The sequence below is a fragment of the Bos grunniens genome, chromosome 1, assembly GCF_055505025.1.
Source record: "Bos grunniens cultivar Pamir isolate PY7600 chromosome 1, Bosgru_T2T1.0, whole genome shotgun sequence".
NCBI lineage: Eukaryota > Metazoa > Chordata > Mammalia > Artiodactyla > Bovidae > Bos > Bos grunniens.
The window spans coordinates 63,173,158-63,194,842 of NC_141165.1; the positions used below are offsets into that span (position 1 = coordinate 63,173,158).

Below are 21,685 nucleotides of genomic sequence, written 5' to 3' on the forward strand. Positions count from 1 at the left end.
AAGTTTTAGAAAGAATATGTACTTCCATATTGCTTGCATTTATTAACTTAAAAGATAAACAATGATTGCCCATTTGGAGGGAAATTGGCTGGCTGGAGGAGAGGGCTAGAAAGGAGTCATTTGCAAACTATTTTATACCTCTTAAATTTTGAACTTTATGAATATATTACCTATTCAGAAAAGTAAGTGAGAAACTTCAAATATATAATCCGAATGCAGTGAGGGGCCCACCTCACACTAGAGAGTCATGCTGTGTGGCAGTGAGCTGATGACTGACCCAAGGATTCCACTGTGCATGTTACTGTCATCAGGGTGCACTTAAGTGGAGGTCAAAAACCTATCACAGCCACCTACAACTCCCTCCAGCTTCAGCTAAGCCTTTCGGCATTCTTCTTCATTTTTTCACATTCCTCCTTTGACAGCCTGAATTAACTAATGGCAGTGCTACAACTGTGTGATGCTGTAAATGGACATCCCCACATGTAAGATCTTGTTCCCTGGATGCCACCTCTGAGAATTCTGCCTAAATCCATCACTTACTGGTAGGAACCTGCTTTAGAATACACTCTCAGTATTCATGCCACTAAGGCATAGAGAAATATATAATAACGCAGTTTTAACATAGCCATGAGGATGACTCTCTATGGGAGCCAGAAATGCTGAGCAGGTCCATGGTGCCAGCAATGGCTTCCTGTACTCTAAGCTGATAGGTATCTCTGGTATTAAGAGATCATAATATTTTACTTCTTTTGTTTAAGTGGATATGCTTGATTGCTGCTTCCATAAGGCATGCACACAGTAGGGCATTTCCTTCATTCCTAACTTGAGATTCAGATCAGGGCTGAGCTACTTTACTTCAGGTATCTTTTGTTTGGGCCACTGCTGAGTGAAGTTTTAAAGTTAAAAAAAACAATAACAAAAGAACCAAGTGGTGTGAGGTTAATAGCTTTCAACATTCACACCTTATGAAAGCATCAGAAGGTGTGAATGTTGACTGTTACATTAGTTTTCATTTTTCACCATTATGTTTGGTATTTAAGAACATGTATTTGTTGTTTAAAACCTTCATGCCAGTGCATAATTACCACCCTATCGCAAAGCCAATACTCTAGGAAACATCCCAAATAGAGTATACTAAAAACACACAGTACACACACACACACACACACGCTGTGTTAATAAAACTACTGAGAATTCTTATTTATCAATATTCTAATTTTTTAAGCACTCAAATTAGGATAATCTCTTTATTAAAAAGATGTGCTTATCTCTACATGCATATGTATTGATATATTTCCTCCTGCTGCTGCTACTGCTGCTAAGTCGCTTCAGTCGTGTCCGACTCTGTGCGACCCCATAGACGGCAGCCCACCAGGCTTCCCCGTCCCTAGGATTCTCCAGGCAAGAACACTGGAGTGGGTTGCCATTTCCTTCTCCAATTCATGAAAGTGAAAAGTGAAAGTGAAGTCGCTCAGTCATGTCAAACTCTTTGTGACCCCATGGACTGCACTCTACCAGGCTCCTCCACCCATGGGATTTTCCAGGCAAGAGGACTGGAGTGGGTTGCCATTGCCTTCTCCGATATTTCCTCCTAAAGTAGTCAAAAACAATTATTCAATAAGTCCTAGTATCAAAAAAGAAGAGAAAATCCCATAAATATAAATGAACATGCCAAGATATAAAAACAACCTTGCTGACTAACTTTAAGGGTATATTATAAAAGCAATTTATCATTGCAGCAGTTTCCGTAATTCTAATAACTCTTACTGACTTTCACTTAGTGATTAGTGTTGTACATACACAGGAAAAAAGGACACAGTAGAGGTACCAGTAACCAAAAGAAGAAAATGACCCTTAACTTTGCTGGGCAAAAACCCCTCTTTCCACTTCTTTCCTTTCAGACTAAGGCTTGCTGAGCCTGTCTTTTAGCATAGTGTCACACAAAAAAATACATCATCTAGCTGTTCTATCATAACTCTATCAGACTCGTGACTATTTCCTCACATTTACTAAGATTTGACATCGGGATTATGGCTCTTCTTTGCTCTTTGTCCCAGAATCATCCTGAGTGACTTCAGATATTCAATATCCAGGTGTGAAAGTGACTCACCTAATATCCTGGCTTCTCACTTTTTTTTGAAACTCCTGAACTCTCATTTAGTAACCCAATCTCATGGAACTTCATATGTCAAATCTTATACTCCAGGACTACTCTTTGGCCAAACCTCCTAGGCTTTCAGCTCTTTCACTCTCTCATCCTCAAGTGCCTTTCCTTTAACTGTCAGTCCCTGGACCATTACACCCCCTCTATTCTGTCCTTTCCTGCCCAGCTGAGAGCCATAGTCCACTATGATGACCATTCTGTCATCACTAATCTCAATAATTCTGCCCTCTCATCTGTTTTATCAGTTAATGAAAATTTTTGGATGCTCAGAGACACAATGTTGAAAATCACATAACTTTGCAGTTTGCTGTCACTATGAATTCATGGTCCCTCTTCTGAGGGAGGCCTCCAGTATTTAGTCTTTTGTCTAATTTGTCTCTGTTGCCTATCCAGTCTTTCTCAAATTCTCCAACTGCTTTCAATTCAATTAAAAAATATAGAAATTCTCTCAAATTACCCTCAATTCATGAAACCTCTTCTTCCTATCCAGTAATAAGATATAACCCAGAGACTGAGCACTGTCTTTGTTGTCTACATACACTAGAGTGATATAATAAAAATAAACATGTAATTGACACCACCATTCCCCATACTAATCCTTTTGGGAGACCTCCTGTTATTTACTGAATAACATCCAAGATCTTGACAGGGTACTCATTGGCTACCTACTAGCTCTTCTAGCTTTATTTCTCCTATTCAGCCTTGGACTTTCTACCATGCTGTGCTTAGTTGCTCAGGCATGTCTGCCTCTTTGCGACCCAATGGACTGTAGCCCTTCAGGCTCCTCTGTCCATGGGGATTCTCCAGGCAAGAATACTGGAGTGAGTTGCCATGCCTTCCTCCAGGGGATCTTCCCAACCCAGGGGTCGAACCCAGGGCTCCTGCATGTAGGCAGATTCTTTACCATCTGAGCTACCAGGAAAGCCCTTTCTACCATAACACTCTATATATATTCCTGTTTTACCCTGGCATTTTCTCTTTTTATTTCCTTAGTTTCTCTCTTTAGTTCCTTTAGTTCCTCTCCTTTAGTTCCTTCAGTTCCTCTCCTTTAGTTCCTTCATCTCCCTGACTGTTTCCCCATAAAATCAATACTTGGATCATGGCAAATAAAATGGCTACTATAAGAAGAGTATAGTTATATTACAGATGTAGCTGAAGAAAGGATAAAGAACAATAATATTGGAATTGAAATCTTGTACTTCCTTGTAGATCTTGTAGTAAGCATCATAGTGTTGATAAAGTAGTAACTACTCAATATTTTTTTTCACTGATTCTCAATCCTTCTTTTTTTTTTTTTACATTGTTACTTACCTATCCTAGAACTCACTTATTGCCTTTAATGCCAATTCCAATGTTCTCTGCCTAGTTTTTAAGACCATCCTGTATCGGGCTTTATTGCTTCACCCTCATTTCATAATAATGCCTTCCTCTGGCCTGCCCATCTCTTTGCTGTCCTTATTCAGTTTCATGCTTCTTTCCTCAAGTTCTCCATCCTACTGATAATGTTTATCTCAAATATCACACTCCGTTTCTGTCCCCTCTACCCATCCCAGTTTTCCATTCTGTTTTTTTTTTTTTTTCCAGGATCATTCAAACTTGTAAATTCACCCACATCCTCTTAGCATTTCCATGAGTACTTTATGCATTCTTATCTTTTTATCTTTAATAGAGAATAATCATAGTTCTCAACTCACTGGGTTACTGTGAGAATTAGAAGTGTTAGTATAGGTGATGTGCCTGCCAGAGTTCATGCTCATAGATGTGTATCACAAACTTTATCAAATGTTCTCATCCTAAATCTTTGTTCTACACGGCCATTGCACATCACAAACACTTGACAGATTTCTAATTTTCTTACAGTTATAGAACTTCTGTCTAAAGCTTGAATCTGAGTTCCTTGAGAACCAAAACCCGGCCATATACTGTGGTCTTACCTCCACATCACCCAACAAGTTGATAGAAAGTAGTAAGGAAGTAGTCACTTAACTTGTGGATGATTTCTTGGTAAATTTTATCCCACAAAATCAGCGATTAACTATTAATGGGTTAGTAGCATAATTTGAATCATCATCATCAGCATAGCCTAAAACTAGTTTTCCAGAAGTTGTTTCTTTCTGGATATAAAATACACATTGGTGGTAGCATTCAAGTATGTATGAATCCAATGTTCTTGGTATTCATAACAATTCATTTAAAATAGGGAAACCATACTGAGACCATGTAATGAAAATTTGTTTCCCTTTCTGTATTACACCCTGCCTGTCTACATCCTATTCTCTGATAGAAACAGAATCATTTCTCAGGTGGAAAGAACGTTCTTCTCTATTTTAGTGACTCTCAAATGAGGCAACAGAATAGGTGAACTAGGTGATTAAATAAAAGATTTTTTTCCTAACTTTCTTCTAGATAATCTGAATCAAAAGAGTAACCACAACCTTATTCTGTGCTACATTCCTGTGAACAAATTTAAGTGAATCTCATATGCTTGGTACATGCAGAGTCTGTTTGAACATCACACTGTGTTGTGTATGAAGGCTGGAAAGGAGTAGGGGAAAGAAAATATTGCTGTTTTCAACTGTATCTGGCTTGGGAAGCCTTGCAAGAAATTTAGAAAGTTAGATAGTGACAGAAATGTTGGGCAATATTATCCAATATTTGGATAAGAATAATTTGTTTTTAATGTGTGTGAACCTCAACGTGGAATCAAGTTGAATTACAATTTAGGGTTGTGCATATTGAAAAGCAGAGACATTACTTTGCCAACAAAGGTCCGTCTAGTCAAGGCTATGGTTTTTCCAGTGGTCATGTATGGATGTGAGAGTTGGACTGTGAAGAAGGCTGAGTGCTGAAGAATTGATGCTTTTGAACTGTGGTGTTGGAGAAGACTCTTGAGAGTCCCTTGGACTGCAAGGAGATCCAACCAGTCCATTCTGAAGGAGATCAGCCCTGGGATTTCTTTGGAAGGAATGATGCTAAAGCTGAAACTCCAGTACTTCGGCCACCTCATGAGAAGAGTTGACTCATTGGAAAAGACTCTGATGCTGGGAGGGATTGGGGGCAGGAGGAGAAGGGGACGACAGAGGATGAGTTGGCTGGATGGCATCACTGACTCGATGGACGTGAGTCTGAGTGAACTCCGGGAGTTGGTGATGGACAGGGAGGCCTGGCGTGCTGCAATTCTTGGGGTCGCAGAGTCGGACATGACTGAGCGACTGAACTGAACTGAAGGTTTCAGTGAGTTAGTTGAGTTTTGATTTACAACAGTGTAAACAGAATTAACTGCATTTAAAAATACACTAACATTTACTGAAATTTGAAACAAACCCATAACAGAACTCATAAACTATGAAAATGATCCTGTTCACTAAAGAGATCTTGCTCAGCTTCCTATGGATTAATAATTATTTTTTGTGAGATGATAACTAATGGGATAAATTTAGAGAAACATTCTAATCAACCACTGACTGGTGTTTAGTATCAACCTATTTTATTAGTGTTAATAGAAAAGAAGTCATTAAGTTCATTTGCTTTTTAAGTGAATATGAGAAGATTGTTTTAAATGTTAATTTTCAAAGAATAAATTTTTAAGACAGTAATATTTACCTTTTTAATTGATGCTTTATAATAGCTTTAGAATGTTTAGATATTATTTCTCTTAATTCCCTTTTAAAAAACACACATGGGTTAACATCAATTGTAGGTAATTGTGAAAAAGAAAGATTGTCTATGCTAGCAGTTCTCAACTGTTTTTAACTATTCTAGGAACTTAAAAATACCACTACCCCAAGCACAGTCATTGTCTGAACCCCAGACAGTTGTATCTCAGGCTCTCCGAGAGTGAGTTTGGGCACCCCATACAAGTATATTTAATATCACTTCTAGGTGATTGACAGAGAAGGCTAAGGCACCCCACTCCAGTACTCTTGCCTGGAAAATCCCATGGATGGAGGAGCCTGGAAGGCTGCAGTCCATGGGGTCGCCAAGAGTCGGACACGACTGAGCGACTTCACTTTCACTTTTCACTTTCATGCATTGGAGAAGGAAATGGCAACCCACTCCAGTGTTCTTGCTTGGAGAATCCCAGGGATGGGGGAGCCTGGTGGCTGCTGTCTATGGGGTCACACAGAGTTGGACACTACTGAAGCGACTTAGCAGCAGCAGGTGATTGAAATTGTGTCAGGAATTTCCAAAGTTTATAATATTTTTATATGAAATGTGATTCTTCTTTCATTCACAAATGTGATACAGATTATATTGTAGTCTTATTTATAGAAAAATTCTTCCAGTCACCTCTCTCCCTGACACTCTACCACAATGGGAAAACCTCCTTGAGGGCAGGGACTAAGTTTTAAATATATTTGTATCCCCTACATCTAGTGCTATGTCAGGCTGAAACAGCCAGTGAATGTTAGGGGTAATAACATATTTTTTTCTTACAATGACAAATCTTGCTCTTGTAGAGATTATTTTTATTTAATTAGTGCTTACTTATAGAGATATATCTAATTTTGTTATTTTACTTTGGCAATTAACAGAGGCATTTGTTTTGTATTTTCCTGCTACGTAAATTTGCTGGCACTTAAAACATATTTTTATCATTAATTAATTATACGATGCCCCCGGATGGAACAAAGATGGCAACAATCATGATAGAAACTGAAAAGTTCAATTCTGATCTGACCATACAGAGTTCAAGTCACTTTATATGTGAGAACTAAGAACAAAATGAACTGCTTCTAGCATAACAATTTGTGCATTTAAGTGAAAGTTTGTATTTTTTGTCAGAAGCAATTAATAGTTCAAAATAGTGTTTGATTTAGATTACTTCTTCTAAAAGGGTATGCTGCTGCTAAGTCACTTCAGTCGTGTCCGACTCTGTGCGACCCCATACATGGCAGCCCACCAGGCTCCGCCGTCCCTGGGATTCTCCAGGCAAGAACACTGGAGTGGGTTGTCATTTCCTTCTCCAATGCATGAAAGTGAAAAGTGAAAGTGAAGTCGCTCAGTCGGGTCCAACCCTCAGCGACCCCATGGACTGCAGCCTTCCAGGCTCCTCCGTCCATGGGATTTTCCAGGCAAGAGTACTGGAGTGGGGTGCCATTGCCTTCTCCGTAAAAGGGTATAGAATAAAGTAAAAAGCAGTGAATTATTTTGGTCCCTTGCTTTGATTAAATATAGTCTTTAACAGAAACTATAAAATTTTAATGTTAATTAAAGGAAAAAAGGATATGGGTTAAAAATGATGATAAACTACTGAATTGGACAAAATCCTTTGGGGCATTAAAGTTTTAAGTTGAATACATACTGTACAAAGAAATGAAGAACTTAAGAAATACAATGACAACTTGAACACAGATTTCGAGCTCATCATGTTTTCCAACAAGCAGTCCTGTGTGAAAGCATCTTGTGATTGGTGTTTAGTTCTTACCATTCCTGCTTAACAGTGTTTTAAGAGGTTCAGAAAGTTGCTCAAAGTCACAGAGCAAGTAGGTGCCAGAAGCAGCATCAAACAGATAATCTGACTGCAAATACAGTACTCTAACAGCTCTGGACCCTTGCGGCCACCTAAGGTTACATGAGCTAGATATCTGCAAGTGCTTACTGCCTGGACAATGGCGGGCATTTGCAAACCTACCAGTGTGTGGCATAAATCTCTGCTACTTGAGTGGTCCCTGGACCAGAGACATGGACATCATTAGGAGCTCATTTGAAATGAGGAATCTGGATGTTCCATCACAGACCCCCACATATCAGAATCTGTTTTTTAAAAAATAATACTCTTATACAACTTTTATAAACTGTTAAGTATGAAAAGCAAGAAAGTAAAGATATTCAGATATGAAATTAGGACACAGGAATTTGATCTCAGCCCTGCCACAAACTAGCTGGGGCACTTGTAAGCTTTTTTTTTTTTTTAACTTTTTAGAGCATCATTTTTTTTTAATCTGTTAAATGGGGATGATAATATCTGTTTTGAGGGCTATTGTGATACTTATCTAAATACATAGGCGTGGACCCCAGCAGGAGTTTAAGAAATGAATACTAAATCCCTTTGCAGATCCACAGATGGGTAAAAAGACAGCTAGCTCCAGGGCACTCCATGAATTTGGTGAACTCTCGATTTCCTGATTATGTTGACTAGGAACTATCTGTGTTAGAATCCATTTAAATTAAGCTTTCTGGGATGTCCACATTTTCATGCCCTAGAGATTTGCTACAGAATTATTCTCAGAGCAATTATAGGTGAGGCGGCCCTATAATGAGATATCTTTGCTACTTCATTAAATAAACCCCTTTGGATGGGCTCCAAAATGGACCTGCCTCATACCAAATTCCATTACACTGGAAGTAATCTCATAAGAAGGCCCTGGTGTGGGTTCAATCGTCCTGGATACTTAATGTTTACTATAAAGGAAATGTGTTCTAGAACAGTGATTCCCAAAAACTGGTTCTCAGACCAGTACTTTATTGATCTAAGGGGCAATGAAAAAAAAAAAGACAATTTAGTCAACTTTTCATGAAATTGAATTACAATCTATTTTAAAAATACCCTTCATTCTGACAGTATGCCCTATTTTGAGAGTATGCCCTTTCTATTTTCTTTTTTGGTGTTAAACTGCTCCATATTTTAATGAAATAATGAAATTTTAATGAAACAATATAATGATAGCTATTTTTGTTATATTCTTTCACAATACAAATATGAGGTCAATCCTCTTGCCTCTCTAACTCAAAAAAAAAAAAATTAAGGTCCTTGAAATCCCAAATTCCACACAATTGTTAGAGAAAAATGCTTAAAAGGAAATTCTTTCCTATGAAATTCAGTGCAGTTCAGTCGCTCAGTCATGTCCAACTCCTGTGACCACATAAACTGCAGCACGCCAAGTTTCCCTGTCCATTACCAACTCCCAGAGCTTGCTCAGACTCATGTCCATTGAGTCGGTGATGCCATCCAACCATCTCATCCTCTGTCATCACCTTCTCCTCCTGCCTTCAATCTTCCCAACATCAGGGTCTTTTCCAATGAGTCAGCTCTTCCCATCAGGTGGCCAAAGTATTGGAGTGGGTAGCCTATCCCTTCTCCAGCAGGTCTTCCCGACCCAGGAATCGAACCAAGGTCTCCTGCATTGCAGGCAGATTCTTTACCAGCTGAGCTACTCAGAAAAGCCCTCCTATGAAATTAGCAAGGAGCATAAAGCATTTTAAGTTGGAGACCAAACTGTAAAGTTTTCATTTTAGGGCAAATTTGTGCAATGTCAGCATCTCACAGAATGCGATTCTCATCTCATCTCCTTGAATTGCTATGTGTACCAGGACCATTTGTGATCTCTTAAAATCCAGATGCTGATTATGCAGGTCTAGCAGAAGTTATATATTTCTCACAAACCCTCAGAGTAGCAAGGGCATAGCGGTTAAGGTGGTGAGCTCTGAACCAGATCACCTTGGTTCAGTCCCAGGTACTACTGCTTCTAGCTGTTGATCCTTGAGCAGCTGATTTAACCTTTCTATCCCTTAGTTTTCTCATTAGCATAAAAGAATAATAGTTTCATCTCATATGCTTATTGTGAGAATAAAATGTAACATTGAATGTAAATATTCCCAGGATGTAAAATATAATACCTGACACATAGCAAGAGCTCCATAAATGTGAGTTATTACTCTAACTTCACAGAACAGTGACTGGAGCACCAAGATATTAAGAAAAAAAAAGCACCTTAAGGAGTTCCTGCATGATGAAATCGGAATTGAAAATTCTATTTGGTGAGGGAGGTTGTGCTCTATGTTCTTTGGCTGGTTCAGTGGGATTGTTTGAAGCGGCGTCTCTTGAAGGGTGTGTATAGGTCTATTCTACTTCAAAAGGTGGAAGCCTCTGAGTTACTAAGATCCTATGAGTAAGGCTGAAATGATGGCATTGTTTAGGTTGCATGCCACAAAATTATTAACCTTCTTCATAATTTGAGTGCTTTTCTTATAAATGACAAAAATGTGATTAGTCCATTCCCAGACCTTTAAGTGTTCCTATTAGTAAAACCCTTAAGGTGTTTGCTAATAATTATTCTTTCTCTACGAAAGTTCAACTAGAATGTTTATGAATTAATCTCTTCTAACTTTTTATCGACAGCTAAGAAGTTCACTGGATGGTTGTATAGCATCACCAACTCAATGGACATGAATTTTAGCAAACTCCAGGAGATAGTGAAGGACAGGAAAGCCTGGCGTGCTGCAGCCTGTGTGCTGTGCTTAGTGCTGCAGTCTATGGGGTCACAAAGAGTCGGACATGACGGCAACTGAACAACAAGCAATTTATTGGAAATAGTGGGCCTATGAGGCCAATGTCTTTATTTTTTAACAGAATCTGTAACATTTTAATAGAGGGTGAATTTATATAGTTGTTCTTTAAAAATTATAGGTAATAACATCTAGGCATAATACTGTGATTTCATATGAATGTATGTTTTTTATCTTTCAGTTTATACCTTTTGCCCATCTGGTGTGTTTTCTGTTGTGATTTCAAACACAGGAGCAAATGATGACTGATTTTAGTAAAGACTGAGAGTTAGTCACAGAGTTAGTTTCATCAGGCACATTTAAATAAATGCCTCCTATGTTCTGAAATCCTGAAAGATTAAAGTTGGCTGCTTTTTGGAAGCTAAACTGTTATCTTCTGAATCGCTGCATATCATTTTATCTTATTCATTACAAAATACCATGAATTTACTTGTCTAGTTACCATGTTATAAAAACAAAAGGAGCTAAGACTTTGTCAAGAACACAGGGAAGCTAACATAGAAGCAGAACATTCCTAATGGATTTATTAGATGAATTGGAAATTATTGTGTCTATTAATAGTCACAAATTTCTAGTGCCTTTCCCCAGTTTTTACTTTTTCTTTTCATGGTCTTACCTTAAACCACAGGCAGCCTTCTGTGTGTTTCTACAGCCTGACTCTGTACCTGTACCACTCAGATACTAAGCATTTTGTATACCTCACAGTGCCCTCCCCCCATATAATAATCACAGGAGAGTTGCTAGTTATCCTTCAACAGCCATGTCCAGTCTCCCCTTCTTTATCAGTAATAGGACCCCTGAATGTTAGAGGCATTGGGAATCAAAACTGTATTTTTCAGCATTTCTTGTAGGTCTGTGCAGCCACATGACCAAATTTGGGTCAATATAAAAAAGTGGAAATGGTGTGTGCAACTTCCCTTGAAGTATGCTTAGGACACAATGTGACTCTTTCCTTCCTTTTGCCCTTTCCTGGCTGGTTAGAAGGTGGGCATGATAAAACCAACAGGAGCTATCATTTTGGATCCTGAGGTCACAGCCACATCTTTAGGAACAAAATAGAATCTGGTACCTGACGATCATACTGTACCAGTCCTTGACTACCTAACACTTACGTGAAAAAAACAACTCTCTTGCTTTTGACACAGGTATTTTGGGTTTTTGTCATTTGCAGCCAAACCTAATTCTAACTTCACACACTGAAATAGTCATTGATGCATTTATCTTTCAGGTGTGATCCTTATCATTATGCCTTGGTCTCTGTCATTCATCCTATCTTAGTCATGGTAGGACCTAAGGAAAAGCAACAGATGCATTAAGTAATACCTGAGAACACTCAGTATGGAAGCAATTCAATTCAATAGAAGTTAAATTCAGGACAGGAGAGTTAAAAAGGTTAAATATCTTTTCTATTCCTAGTAACTGTGGTTTATCAAGAGACAGTCTAGGTAAGATTTCAAAAGTTAACTCCCAGGATAATTAGACAAAAGCTAGACCAGATGTCTAAGCTAAGTTTTGGTCTCAAAATAATTACCTTTGTTAATTACCAGTAATTAGTGTCAGCATCCAACACTTTCCTAAAAACCCTTGAGAGAGGGGGAGGTTGGGGGGGAGAGAGAGAGAAAGAGAGAGGGAAAGACAGAGACAGAGAATGTGCACAACAGAGTCAAAACACTTAAGCATATTCCAGTACAATTATACATCTTGGGGGTCATTAAAACTGGATTCAAATTTTACAATTTTGAACACTGGGATTTATGGGAAAAAAATGGATATTTTCTTCTAGTTAATGCAAATACCTTTTGCTTCTCTAACTAGACTTAATTTGTAGTTTATGTTCTTTCTTATTTTATGCCTTTTATCCCCCATTGCCAAAATTATTCTTTTCCTTTATCTGGAAAGGATAAAATTAAACCTTTAACCCTGTAATAATAGAATTACACCTTTAACCCTATCCTTTCCCCCAAAAAATTTTCAGCTGGAAATAGACCTAGCAGAAGTGCCCATGGTTCTTCCTGGCGTCTACACTTAGCTCCCTTTCCACAGTCAATAGCTTCTGGTCTCTAGCTCAAAGAACAGCAGAAGGTTCTCAGTGCTTTGAAAACAATTTGGGGGCATTTTTTACATAGTTCAGAAGTTTACAAAGTGCATCACTCTTCACTTGTGTAAATGACCCTTAATAAGGACAGAAGTATTTATAGATGCATCTACTTGTATGCTACCTCATCACGTCATGTCTCTCTGGGCCTTCTTTTTTGTGCCTAGGGTTTCTTTTTCAATATTTAGGGGCACATTTTCTTGTATTGTTCATTAATAACTCATTGTAGATGTAGTCATTTTTAACCTGTGACTAAGACTGGAAGTAACACTTAATCCTTTAAATCTTTATCACAAAATCTCACATTTGACTCCTGCACATGGCCCTGGTTCCATGGTATAACAGTCATGCCTTAATACCATTTCCATTTAACTATTTACTGGTTTGTCTCCCTCACAGACTGTTAGAGGGAAGCTACCATGTCGTAACTCATTTTTTATGTCTCCAGTGGCCACCAGGCATATATAAAATGCATTGAAAATTTTTTTTGTAATTAATAAAATACGCAGTCACCAATATTGCCAAGCCAATGGGAGTTCTAGCTGCACACTTTGGTCCTTTTATAAGTTCAGTGAGTCATGAGATGGTGCATTTCTTCCTGTGACCTTTTTTGAGTTTTATTCTTACATCTATTTTAGCCCATGGGCTAAATCTTTATGCCAAAATATTGATCAACTTACCTGCTTAGAGAGAAAAATAATTATTCATAAAGCTCATAGGAGGGGAAGGGAAGTAAAGTTTGATGGTAAGGTGAAAGGTGTTATTTTGTTTTTTTTAATCAGTATTATGCATAAATTGGTCTTCCCTGGTGGCTCAGAGGTTAAAGCGTCTGCCTGCAATGCGGGAGACCTGGGTTCAATCCCTGGGTCGGGAAGATCCCCTGGAGAAGGAAATGGCAACCCACTCCAGTATTCTTGCCTGGAGAATCCCATGGACAGAGGAGCCTGGTGGGCTACAGTCCACGGGGTCATAAAGAGTTGGGCACGACTAAGTGACCTTACTTATTATGCATAAATTATCAGCCCATGCTAAAAGTAAGATGGTTATGTTTAATCATGAAGACTACATATCAAAAGGGGATAATATGTATACTCATTAACTGCCTATTTCTAGGGAATCTATATTCTACTCACCACTACTGTATTGAAACTTTAAGGCTTCTATAGGTGTACATTAAAATTGCAAAACCAACTGCATTTTAATATATGTTACTATTCACTGCAGTGTTTGTTAGGGAAAAGGCATAAAATATGCTTTTGGGCTGATTTCTATATGTTGAGTGCACACAGGCATATTAATTTGCAGGCATATTGTATTGGTATAAACTGAGGACTGAAAAGTCCTGATATTCAATATTTTCATACTGTATTTTCATTACAGTATGATCAGAGTGGCTCACAGTAATCACAACTTTCCCTTTCACAGCTTACTGTCACCAATCTATGCTCTCTCTTACCCCATACCTCCAGTGCTGTTCTGAACTGTCCTGCTGCCACGGCATATTTCTTCTGTCTGTAGCAAGAACTGGCATCCTTTAAGGCTACCTGAAGCCATTTGTCAATCTGAGGCAGAACGCTGAAATTAGGTCCATGCAAAGGGTCCGCTATTTCAGCAGCTCGGCATGTTGGCCTATTCCCAGTGGACGGATAGGACTCCACAAACTCATAGCTCACTTTCTCTTCATCAACGTAGACCAGCTTCACCTCCACATCCATGATATTCTTTAAGGGTATATGAGGCAGGGGCATGGTGATCAGCAGACTGTCAAGTTCTATTATCTTTGCCTCTTTCTTTCCAGCTGGCTTTTCGTCACCTTCTGCCTTCCGTTTAAAGGCCACTTTCTCTAAATCATTGCTTTGTTTTTCTTTGAGACTCTTTGCCATTTTTATTCTTTCAACTGTGATTTCCACCTGTTTGTCTCCACAGCTTTTCTTAATCTCTTGTGACATTTCCAGGATGCTGGGTGGGTTTGCTAAAGTGGACATTTTGTTGCTGTGTTTATCTTTGGAACAAGATCCTATTTATTGTATTCTCCAAGCTCCTACTCTTCCTGAGTCCATTGATTGCCCCTTAAAACACCTGAAAGGGGGTGAGAATAAGAAAAATAATTAAAACAAAATTTTGAAATTCCAGTGGTTTTAGTCAGACTATAGTTAAATTCATTGAAAATGCTGTTTAATTCATTGTAGGTATTCATCACTTTAAAACTGTATAGACATCATCTGCTGACTGTTTTACTAGAGAAGTGTATGTTTCAGTTCCCCAAGAATTCGTTGAAAACACATTTAGACAACGTCTTTAAAAATAGTCATCTATAGCTGAACAACACTGAATGAATATTTTTATGGGGTGCTCAAACTCATTGAATAGGAAAATCTTATACATAACCACTGAGGAAAAAAAAAAGACCTAAAAAAAAAAACTATCTTGATCTTAATTTCCTCAGGAAGGCAGGTGGTCTAGAACTCATTATAAAATATACTGCTAACCTGCATAATAGACTTGGGAGTCTAAAGAAACCACAGCTGCCTCCTCTGAAAGGCTTCCAGACACTGTTATGAGCACAATGTTTCCTCAGTTTATTTCTCCTCTTATTAATGGTAATCTCAAGTTTAAACAGCTTTAAAGGTAACTCTTATTTGGCATGGACTTGAAAGCAGAAGAACATGGCATTCACCCTCTCATCTAAAGGAGCCACAGATTCAACTTGAGTTTACTGTATTCATATTTTGGTAGCAATGATATCAGGTATCATAGTATATGAAGAGGAGATATATTCTTAAATTACAGATGTTCAAAAAATATAACAGTTATTTGATTCAAAGATTTCTGCACACTATTTCCGCTTCTAGATTAGTTTCAAAATATAAAATGTGTTAAATTAGTAATGGTATAGTTTGGTTGGTATCTATTTTTAAGACTCTTTCACCTATTGTATCCTGTTCTGGAAATAATTCTGTAGGATAAACAGGAATAAGGAACAAATTTTTCAAGGAAACTAAGGGGCAGAAATATTAAGTTGCTTTATATGAGTCATGCTGTTGGTCATTAGGAGAACCTGGATCACTATTTCCTTCCTGAGACTTCCAGTCACTAACTCCTGGTTTGGAGTACTTCCTCTAAGGCATGCTGTTGTTTAGGATACCTAATAGGAGACTTAGAACACAAAGAGAAGAGAAAATGTAAGAAAGAAGAGCCAAGTATGATAAGATAATAATGAAATAAAAGCTAACATTCTTGCTTCTTTTCAACTACTACAGGATCATTGCCTGACTCAAGATAAAGTCTTGACTAGCTTCTCAAATTTTATGATTTTGTTAATCACAAGATGTTGATTATTTTCATTTGTTTGCTTGAAAGACAGATATGCCCCAAAAAACCTTTAAAATGATCCTGAAGTTTGACAACAGTAATTCTTGGCAAAGTGTAGCAAGATACAAAACTGTATATATGACTGTAACCTTTGAGGCACTTTCCTCCTCCCTATCACACTGAACTTGGGTCATCAGAAATGGTTCAGGTCAAACGTGGACACGTCAAAACATCTACTGTGATGACCCGAATTATCTTATAGGAAAGACTGAATTTCAAGTAATTCCAATACCAGCTATCTTGAATGTTAATTTGCAGAAGTTAAACACTAGAAAAATATTTCCCCGGTGATTTGCACTGATGTATTACTATATTGTGTCTATGTGGGGGAAAACACCTAAAAGATTAAAAATTTTGCCCTTCTGTGTTATACTCAGTATTGAAGGAGACAGTTATGGCTGAGCATCATTAAACCCATCATCACAGCATAACTGCATTCAGGAAAGGCCCTGTTTTTCTTTTCCTCTCTTGATTTCATTGCTGATATCCAGTATATCCTTTGAACCACTAATGTGGCTACTCAGGGTAGCGAGGGAAAAACTCTTTACCATCACTCTATCTTTATTTGCTCTTTTATGTCACATATGCTTTGGTTTGAGAAAAGTTAGCTTCAGTCCTTGAATTAAGATCTTCAGTGGATGAAGACTCAAGACATACATCTGTACCAATAAGCTTTTTTCAGTATTAGAGCTATGGAAATGGAAGTAGTAAAACTCCAACGCCATACATGCATTATATGGTTTTTTAAGAGTTTTATAAAATTTTGAGTAAGATTTAAATACCACAAGGTGGCTAAGTTCCAAACTCAGCTTGTTTCTTACCAATACTATAGAAATTATATTTGTGTTCCCCTCTTGTCCAGTACTATCTGCAATGCAAAAGAGATGTGATGCTCTTAAAACTTGTTTAAAGCTCAAAATACCTGATTTTAAGGATCTCTGATTCATATTCATTCTTACAATCAGCTTTATGGGCTATTTCAAATTTTAAGCTATTTAAAGATGTTCATAGTATCTCCTGGGTATCTTTTCTAAACTCTCTCTACTTCAAGCATAGTAGCTAAAATATGTGAGATTATATGTAGTTGGTCGTGGCTAGTAATTTTTTTTCAAGATCTTTCTGTGTTGTTGGGTGTTGTCATTATAGACATGCCTGAACCAGCTAAGTCTGCTCCTGCCCCTAAAAAGGGCTCTAAAAAAGCTGTGACCAAGGCCCAGAAGAAGGATGGCAAGAAGCGCAAGTGCAGCCGCAAGGAGAGCTACTCCGTGTACGTGTACAAGGTGCTGAAGCAAGTCCATCCGGACACCAGCATCTCGTCCAAGGCCATGGGCATCACGAACTCCTTCCTCAAGGACATTTTCGAGCGCATCGCTGGGGAGGCATCGCACCTGGCACATTACAACAAGTGCTCGAGTATCACATCCAGAGAGATCCAGACCGCCGTGCGCTTGCTGCTACCTGGGGAGCTGGCCAAGCACGCCGTGTCTGAGGGTACTAAGGCTGTCACCAAGTATACCAGCTCCAAGTAAATATAATATGCCTTGCCGCTGTTAATGGAGAAGGCAATGGCACCCCACTCCAGTACTCTTGCCTGGAAAATCCCATGGACGGAGGGCCTGGTGGGCTGTAGTCCATGGTGTCGCTAAGAGTCAGACACGACTGGACTGAGCGACTTCATTTCACTTCACTCACAGCAGCATTACCTATCTCTTCTGCATTTATTTCACCTCTTGAATACATAAACTTATCTTTATAACCACTTCTTGTAAAAGGTAATTGTTCTCTCTCCCTCCTTCCCTCTCTCCCTCCACCTCTTTTCCTTCAAATTCCCCTACTCCAGTCTTCCTGTCAGATGTCTGTCCTGTCCAACCCAACTATGCACCTTTTTACTTTGCAAGAAAGTTTTATTGGTTTTTCAAGAAACAGGCTTCTGAGTATTTCTTCATCAGTCCTTAAATGTATCTATAAAGATCACAGTTTTGTTTTTCAGTGGAGTTTTTTTTACAAGAAACAACAACAAAAATTAAGAAAGAAAAGAAAGTGAAGTCACTCAGTCGTGTCCAACTCTTTGTGACCCCAGTAGCCTACCAGGCTCCTTTGTCCATGGAATTTTCCAGGCAAGAGTACTGGAGTGGGCTGCCATTTCCTTCTTCAGGGGATCTTCCCAACCCAGGGATCGAACCCTGGGTCTCCTGCATTGCAGGCAGATGCTTTACCATCTGAGCCACCAGGGAAGCCCCAAACAACAATAGAGAAGGAAGATATGTACATGGCACATACAGCAATCAGAGGGAAAATATTTGTGACATTTTCAAACATCTGAAAGAGTAAATATCCCAAATTTGTCCAAGAAACACATAATTCAGGTCCCCACAAAAACCAAGAATAAGTATCCTAATGTCTAAAAGTGACCTCTATGTACAGGCTGAAAAAGTATGGCCAACCCAACCAATATTTTTCAGTGTTGTTCTAAATCAGGTGACTTCAGCTTCAGATTTAGAGCCAATTCTTTATAAAAATTGTTGCATGTCTACAAAAGTGTTATGAAACTGTTCACTTACAGCTTTTTTTTTTTTTTTTAATATACAACACCATTTAAATAATCTGGAATTTAAGGCCTTTTACCAGCTAGCTCAATGTGTGTTACCAGACTTATTTAGCACACCTTCTGCAAACCACTCTGTAGTCAAGCTGAACTTCTTGTTACTACCAAAAAAGATACTTGTTTTCAGTTTGTCTGCTAAGAATTCTCCATTTCCCTGTTCTCATCTCATTCTACCTGTCCAAACCTAGCCAGAAGTTTTCCATCTCTCCCTCCTCAGAATAATGACAGCATTTACAGTCCTATTTTCCACATTATGGTTATATGTGAGTGACTTATTTCTTCCACCAAGCCCCCTAAAAACAGAAATGTGTTTATCTTGACATTAGTTCAGTGATTTTCATAGAGCAGACATTCAATAGATGTTGATCAGTATGGATTCTGAAAATCAAAGACTAATTTAAAAATTTTAAAGGAAGTAAATTAGATTTTTTTTTAAAGGTTTGGTTTAACTTTCTAAGAGTTGTTTCTGAGGTGGTTTTGCTAGATTTTGTTTGGTTTTGTTTTAAATTTGGTCCTGGGTAAAGTACATTTTCTTCTTTGATAGTTCAAGTGAATCATCTACCAACTAGATTTAAACTATCAACCTCTTCAGTTTTTTTTTAGTACTCAAGTTGATTAACATGACATTAGTCAGTGTTCCTAAGGCACTGAGTTACATTTTAATCATTACTTCAATAAAAATACATTTAGAGAAAACTATTAGATAATCATTATGTATATCAAAGAGGTATTCACTGATAACATTCTTGTAAAAATGCCCATTCTTTCATTTAGAAGACTGTAAAATTGATTTCCTCATAGAGGCCATGTCTTAAAAAACTCCAGCAAATATTGATATGAAACAGAACAATCTTGAAGGTTTTATAATAAATTCAGGTACTAGAAACAAAGGTTAATGTTCAATCATTTCCAGAGGGTAACTGTTGAAAATTTATTCAGTGGATTTTCAACACATTCATTTTTTCGGCGAACATTTCATTAAGCATTCTGTTTTATATGGGAGACTCTATCACTTTATAGATACAATCAGTGGTTTACATGGCTGTTAGTATGACAAATTATTTATTAGCATTTTGATTGAAATCAGCAGCTTAAACATGGGCAATTCAGAAAAAGAGAATACTTAAAAATTTGCTCTCTGAAACATTCAACATCACAGTTGCTATGGTTTTCTTTCTTTAAAAAAAAGAGAAAGGATCTAATTTTAACTTGCTGTTAAATGTAAGAGAGACATTATAAGGAAAAAGCATCTTGCTTGTTAGTCCACCAGTACACCTTGATATTTTAAAAAACACACTACAGAATATTTCTTTGATCCAATAATAATTTATTGGATACCTACCAAGAGAAATGTCCCATACTATTTGTTATAAAGGAAACCAAGGATGACCAAGACAGGATTCTCGGCATTCTAGAACTCATAACTGGGGGTGAGGGTGTAGGATGGAGAGAGGGATGTATAGGTAAATAACTTCACATAGAGCAGACATTGTCTAACAAGACTGTGAAGTGCTGAAGGGGCAAGAATGCATCACAATCTCCTCCTTTTTTTTTAACTTTTTATTTTGTATTGGAGTTAAGTTCACTTCATTCGCTCAGTTATGTCTGACTCTTTGCAACCCCATGAACCACAGCACACCAGGCCTCCCTGTCCATCACCAACTCCTGGAGTCCACCCAAACTCATGTCCATTGATTGAGTTGGTGATGCCATCCAACCATCTCATCCTCTGTCATCCCCTTCTCCTCCTGCCCTCAATCTTTCCCAGCATCAGGGTCTTTTCCAGTGAGTCAGCTCTTCGCATCAGGTGGCCAAAGTATTGGAGTTTCAGCTTCCAGATCAGTCCTTCCAATGAACACCCAGGACTGATCTCCTTTAGAATGGACTGGTTGGCTCTCTTTGCAGTCCAAGGAACTCTCAAGAGTCTTCTACAACACCACAGTTCAAAGGCATCAATTCTTCTCCACTCAGCTTTCTTCCCAGTCCAACTCTCACATCCATACATGACCACTGGAAAAACCATAGCCTTGACTAGACGGACCTTTGTTGGCAAAGTAATGTCTCTGCTTTTGGATATGCTATCTAGGTTGGTCAAAACTTTCCTTCCAAAGAGTAAGCATCTTTTATATTCATGGTGGCAATCACCACCTGCAATGATTTTGAAGCCCAAAATAATAAAGTCTGACACTGTTTCTCTATATATTTGCCATGAAGTGATGGGACTGGATGCCACGATCTTAGCTTTCTGAATGTTGAGCTTTAAGCCAACTTTCTCATTCTCCTCTCTTACTTTCATCAAGAGGCTCTTTAGTTCTTTACTTTCTGCCATAAGGGTGGTGTCATCTGCATATCTGAGGTTATTGATATTTCTCCTGGCAATCTTGATTCCAGCTTGTGCTTCCTCCAGCCCAGCGTTTCTCATGATGTACTCTGCATGTAAGTTAAATAAGTAGAGTGACAATATACAGCCTTGACATACTCCTTTACCAGTCTGTTGTCCCATGTCCAGTTCTAATGTTGCTTCCTGATCTGCACACAGATTTCTCAAGAGGCAGGTCAGGTGGTCTGGTATTCCCATCTCTCAGAATTTTCCACAGTTTATTGTGATCCACACAGTCAAAGGCTTTGGCATAGTCAAGAAAGCAGAAATAGATGTTTTTTTCTGGAACTCTCTTGCTTTTTTAATGATCCAGTGGATATTGGCAATTTGATCTCTGATTCCTCTGCCTTTTCTAAAACCAGCTTGAACATCTGGAAGTTCACAATTCACGTATTGCTGAAGCCTGGCTTGGAGAATTTTAAGCATTACTTTACTAGTGTGTGAGATGAGTGCAATTCTGCAGTAGTGTGAACATTCTTTGGCATTGCCTTTCCTTGGGATTGGAATGAAAACGGACCTTTTCCAGTCCTGTGGCCGCTGCTGAGTTTTCCAAATTTGCTGGCATATTGAGTGCAGCACTTTCTTGGCATCATCTTTCAGGATTTGAAATAGCTTCACTGGAATTCCATCACCTCCACCAGCTTTATGCATAGTGATGCTTCCTAAGGCCCACTTGACTTCACATTCCAGGATGTCTGGCTCTAGGTGAGTGATCACACCATCGTGATTATCTGGTCATGAAGATCTTTTTTGTATAGTTCATCTGTGTATTCTTGCCAC

At 38.3% G+C, this 21,685-nt stretch overlaps 2 protein-coding genes across 2 annotated transcripts in view; one reads left to right on the forward strand and one right to left on the reverse strand.

The window, feature by feature from the left end:
* SPATA16 (spermatogenesis associated 16) overlaps positions 1-21,685 on the reverse strand; it is a 283,069-nt gene that overhangs the window by 243,801 nt on the left and 17,583 nt on the right. Inside the window, exon 2 of the mRNA XM_086318894.1 lies at positions 14,012-14,627. Within this exon, the coding sequence (XP_086175020.1) occupies positions 14,012-14,533 (522 nt within the window). The 5' untranslated portion in view covers positions 14,534-14,627. The remainder of the gene's footprint in view (positions 1-14,011; positions 14,628-21,685) is intronic.
* LOC147379547 (histone H2B type 1-C/E/F/G/I-like) lies at positions 16,504-17,449 on the forward strand. Its single transcript, XM_086318891.1, has one exon. It carries the CDS (start codon positions 17,069-17,071, stop codon positions 17,447-17,449), a length of 381 nt encoding a protein of 126 aa, XP_086175017.1. The 5' UTR covers positions 16,504-17,068.

Coding starts and splice junctions, on each gene's coding strand:
- LOC147379547 (XM_086318891.1), top strand. CDS start 17,069: ATGCCTGAACCAGCTAAGTCTGCTCCTGCCCCTAAAAAGGGCTCTAAA.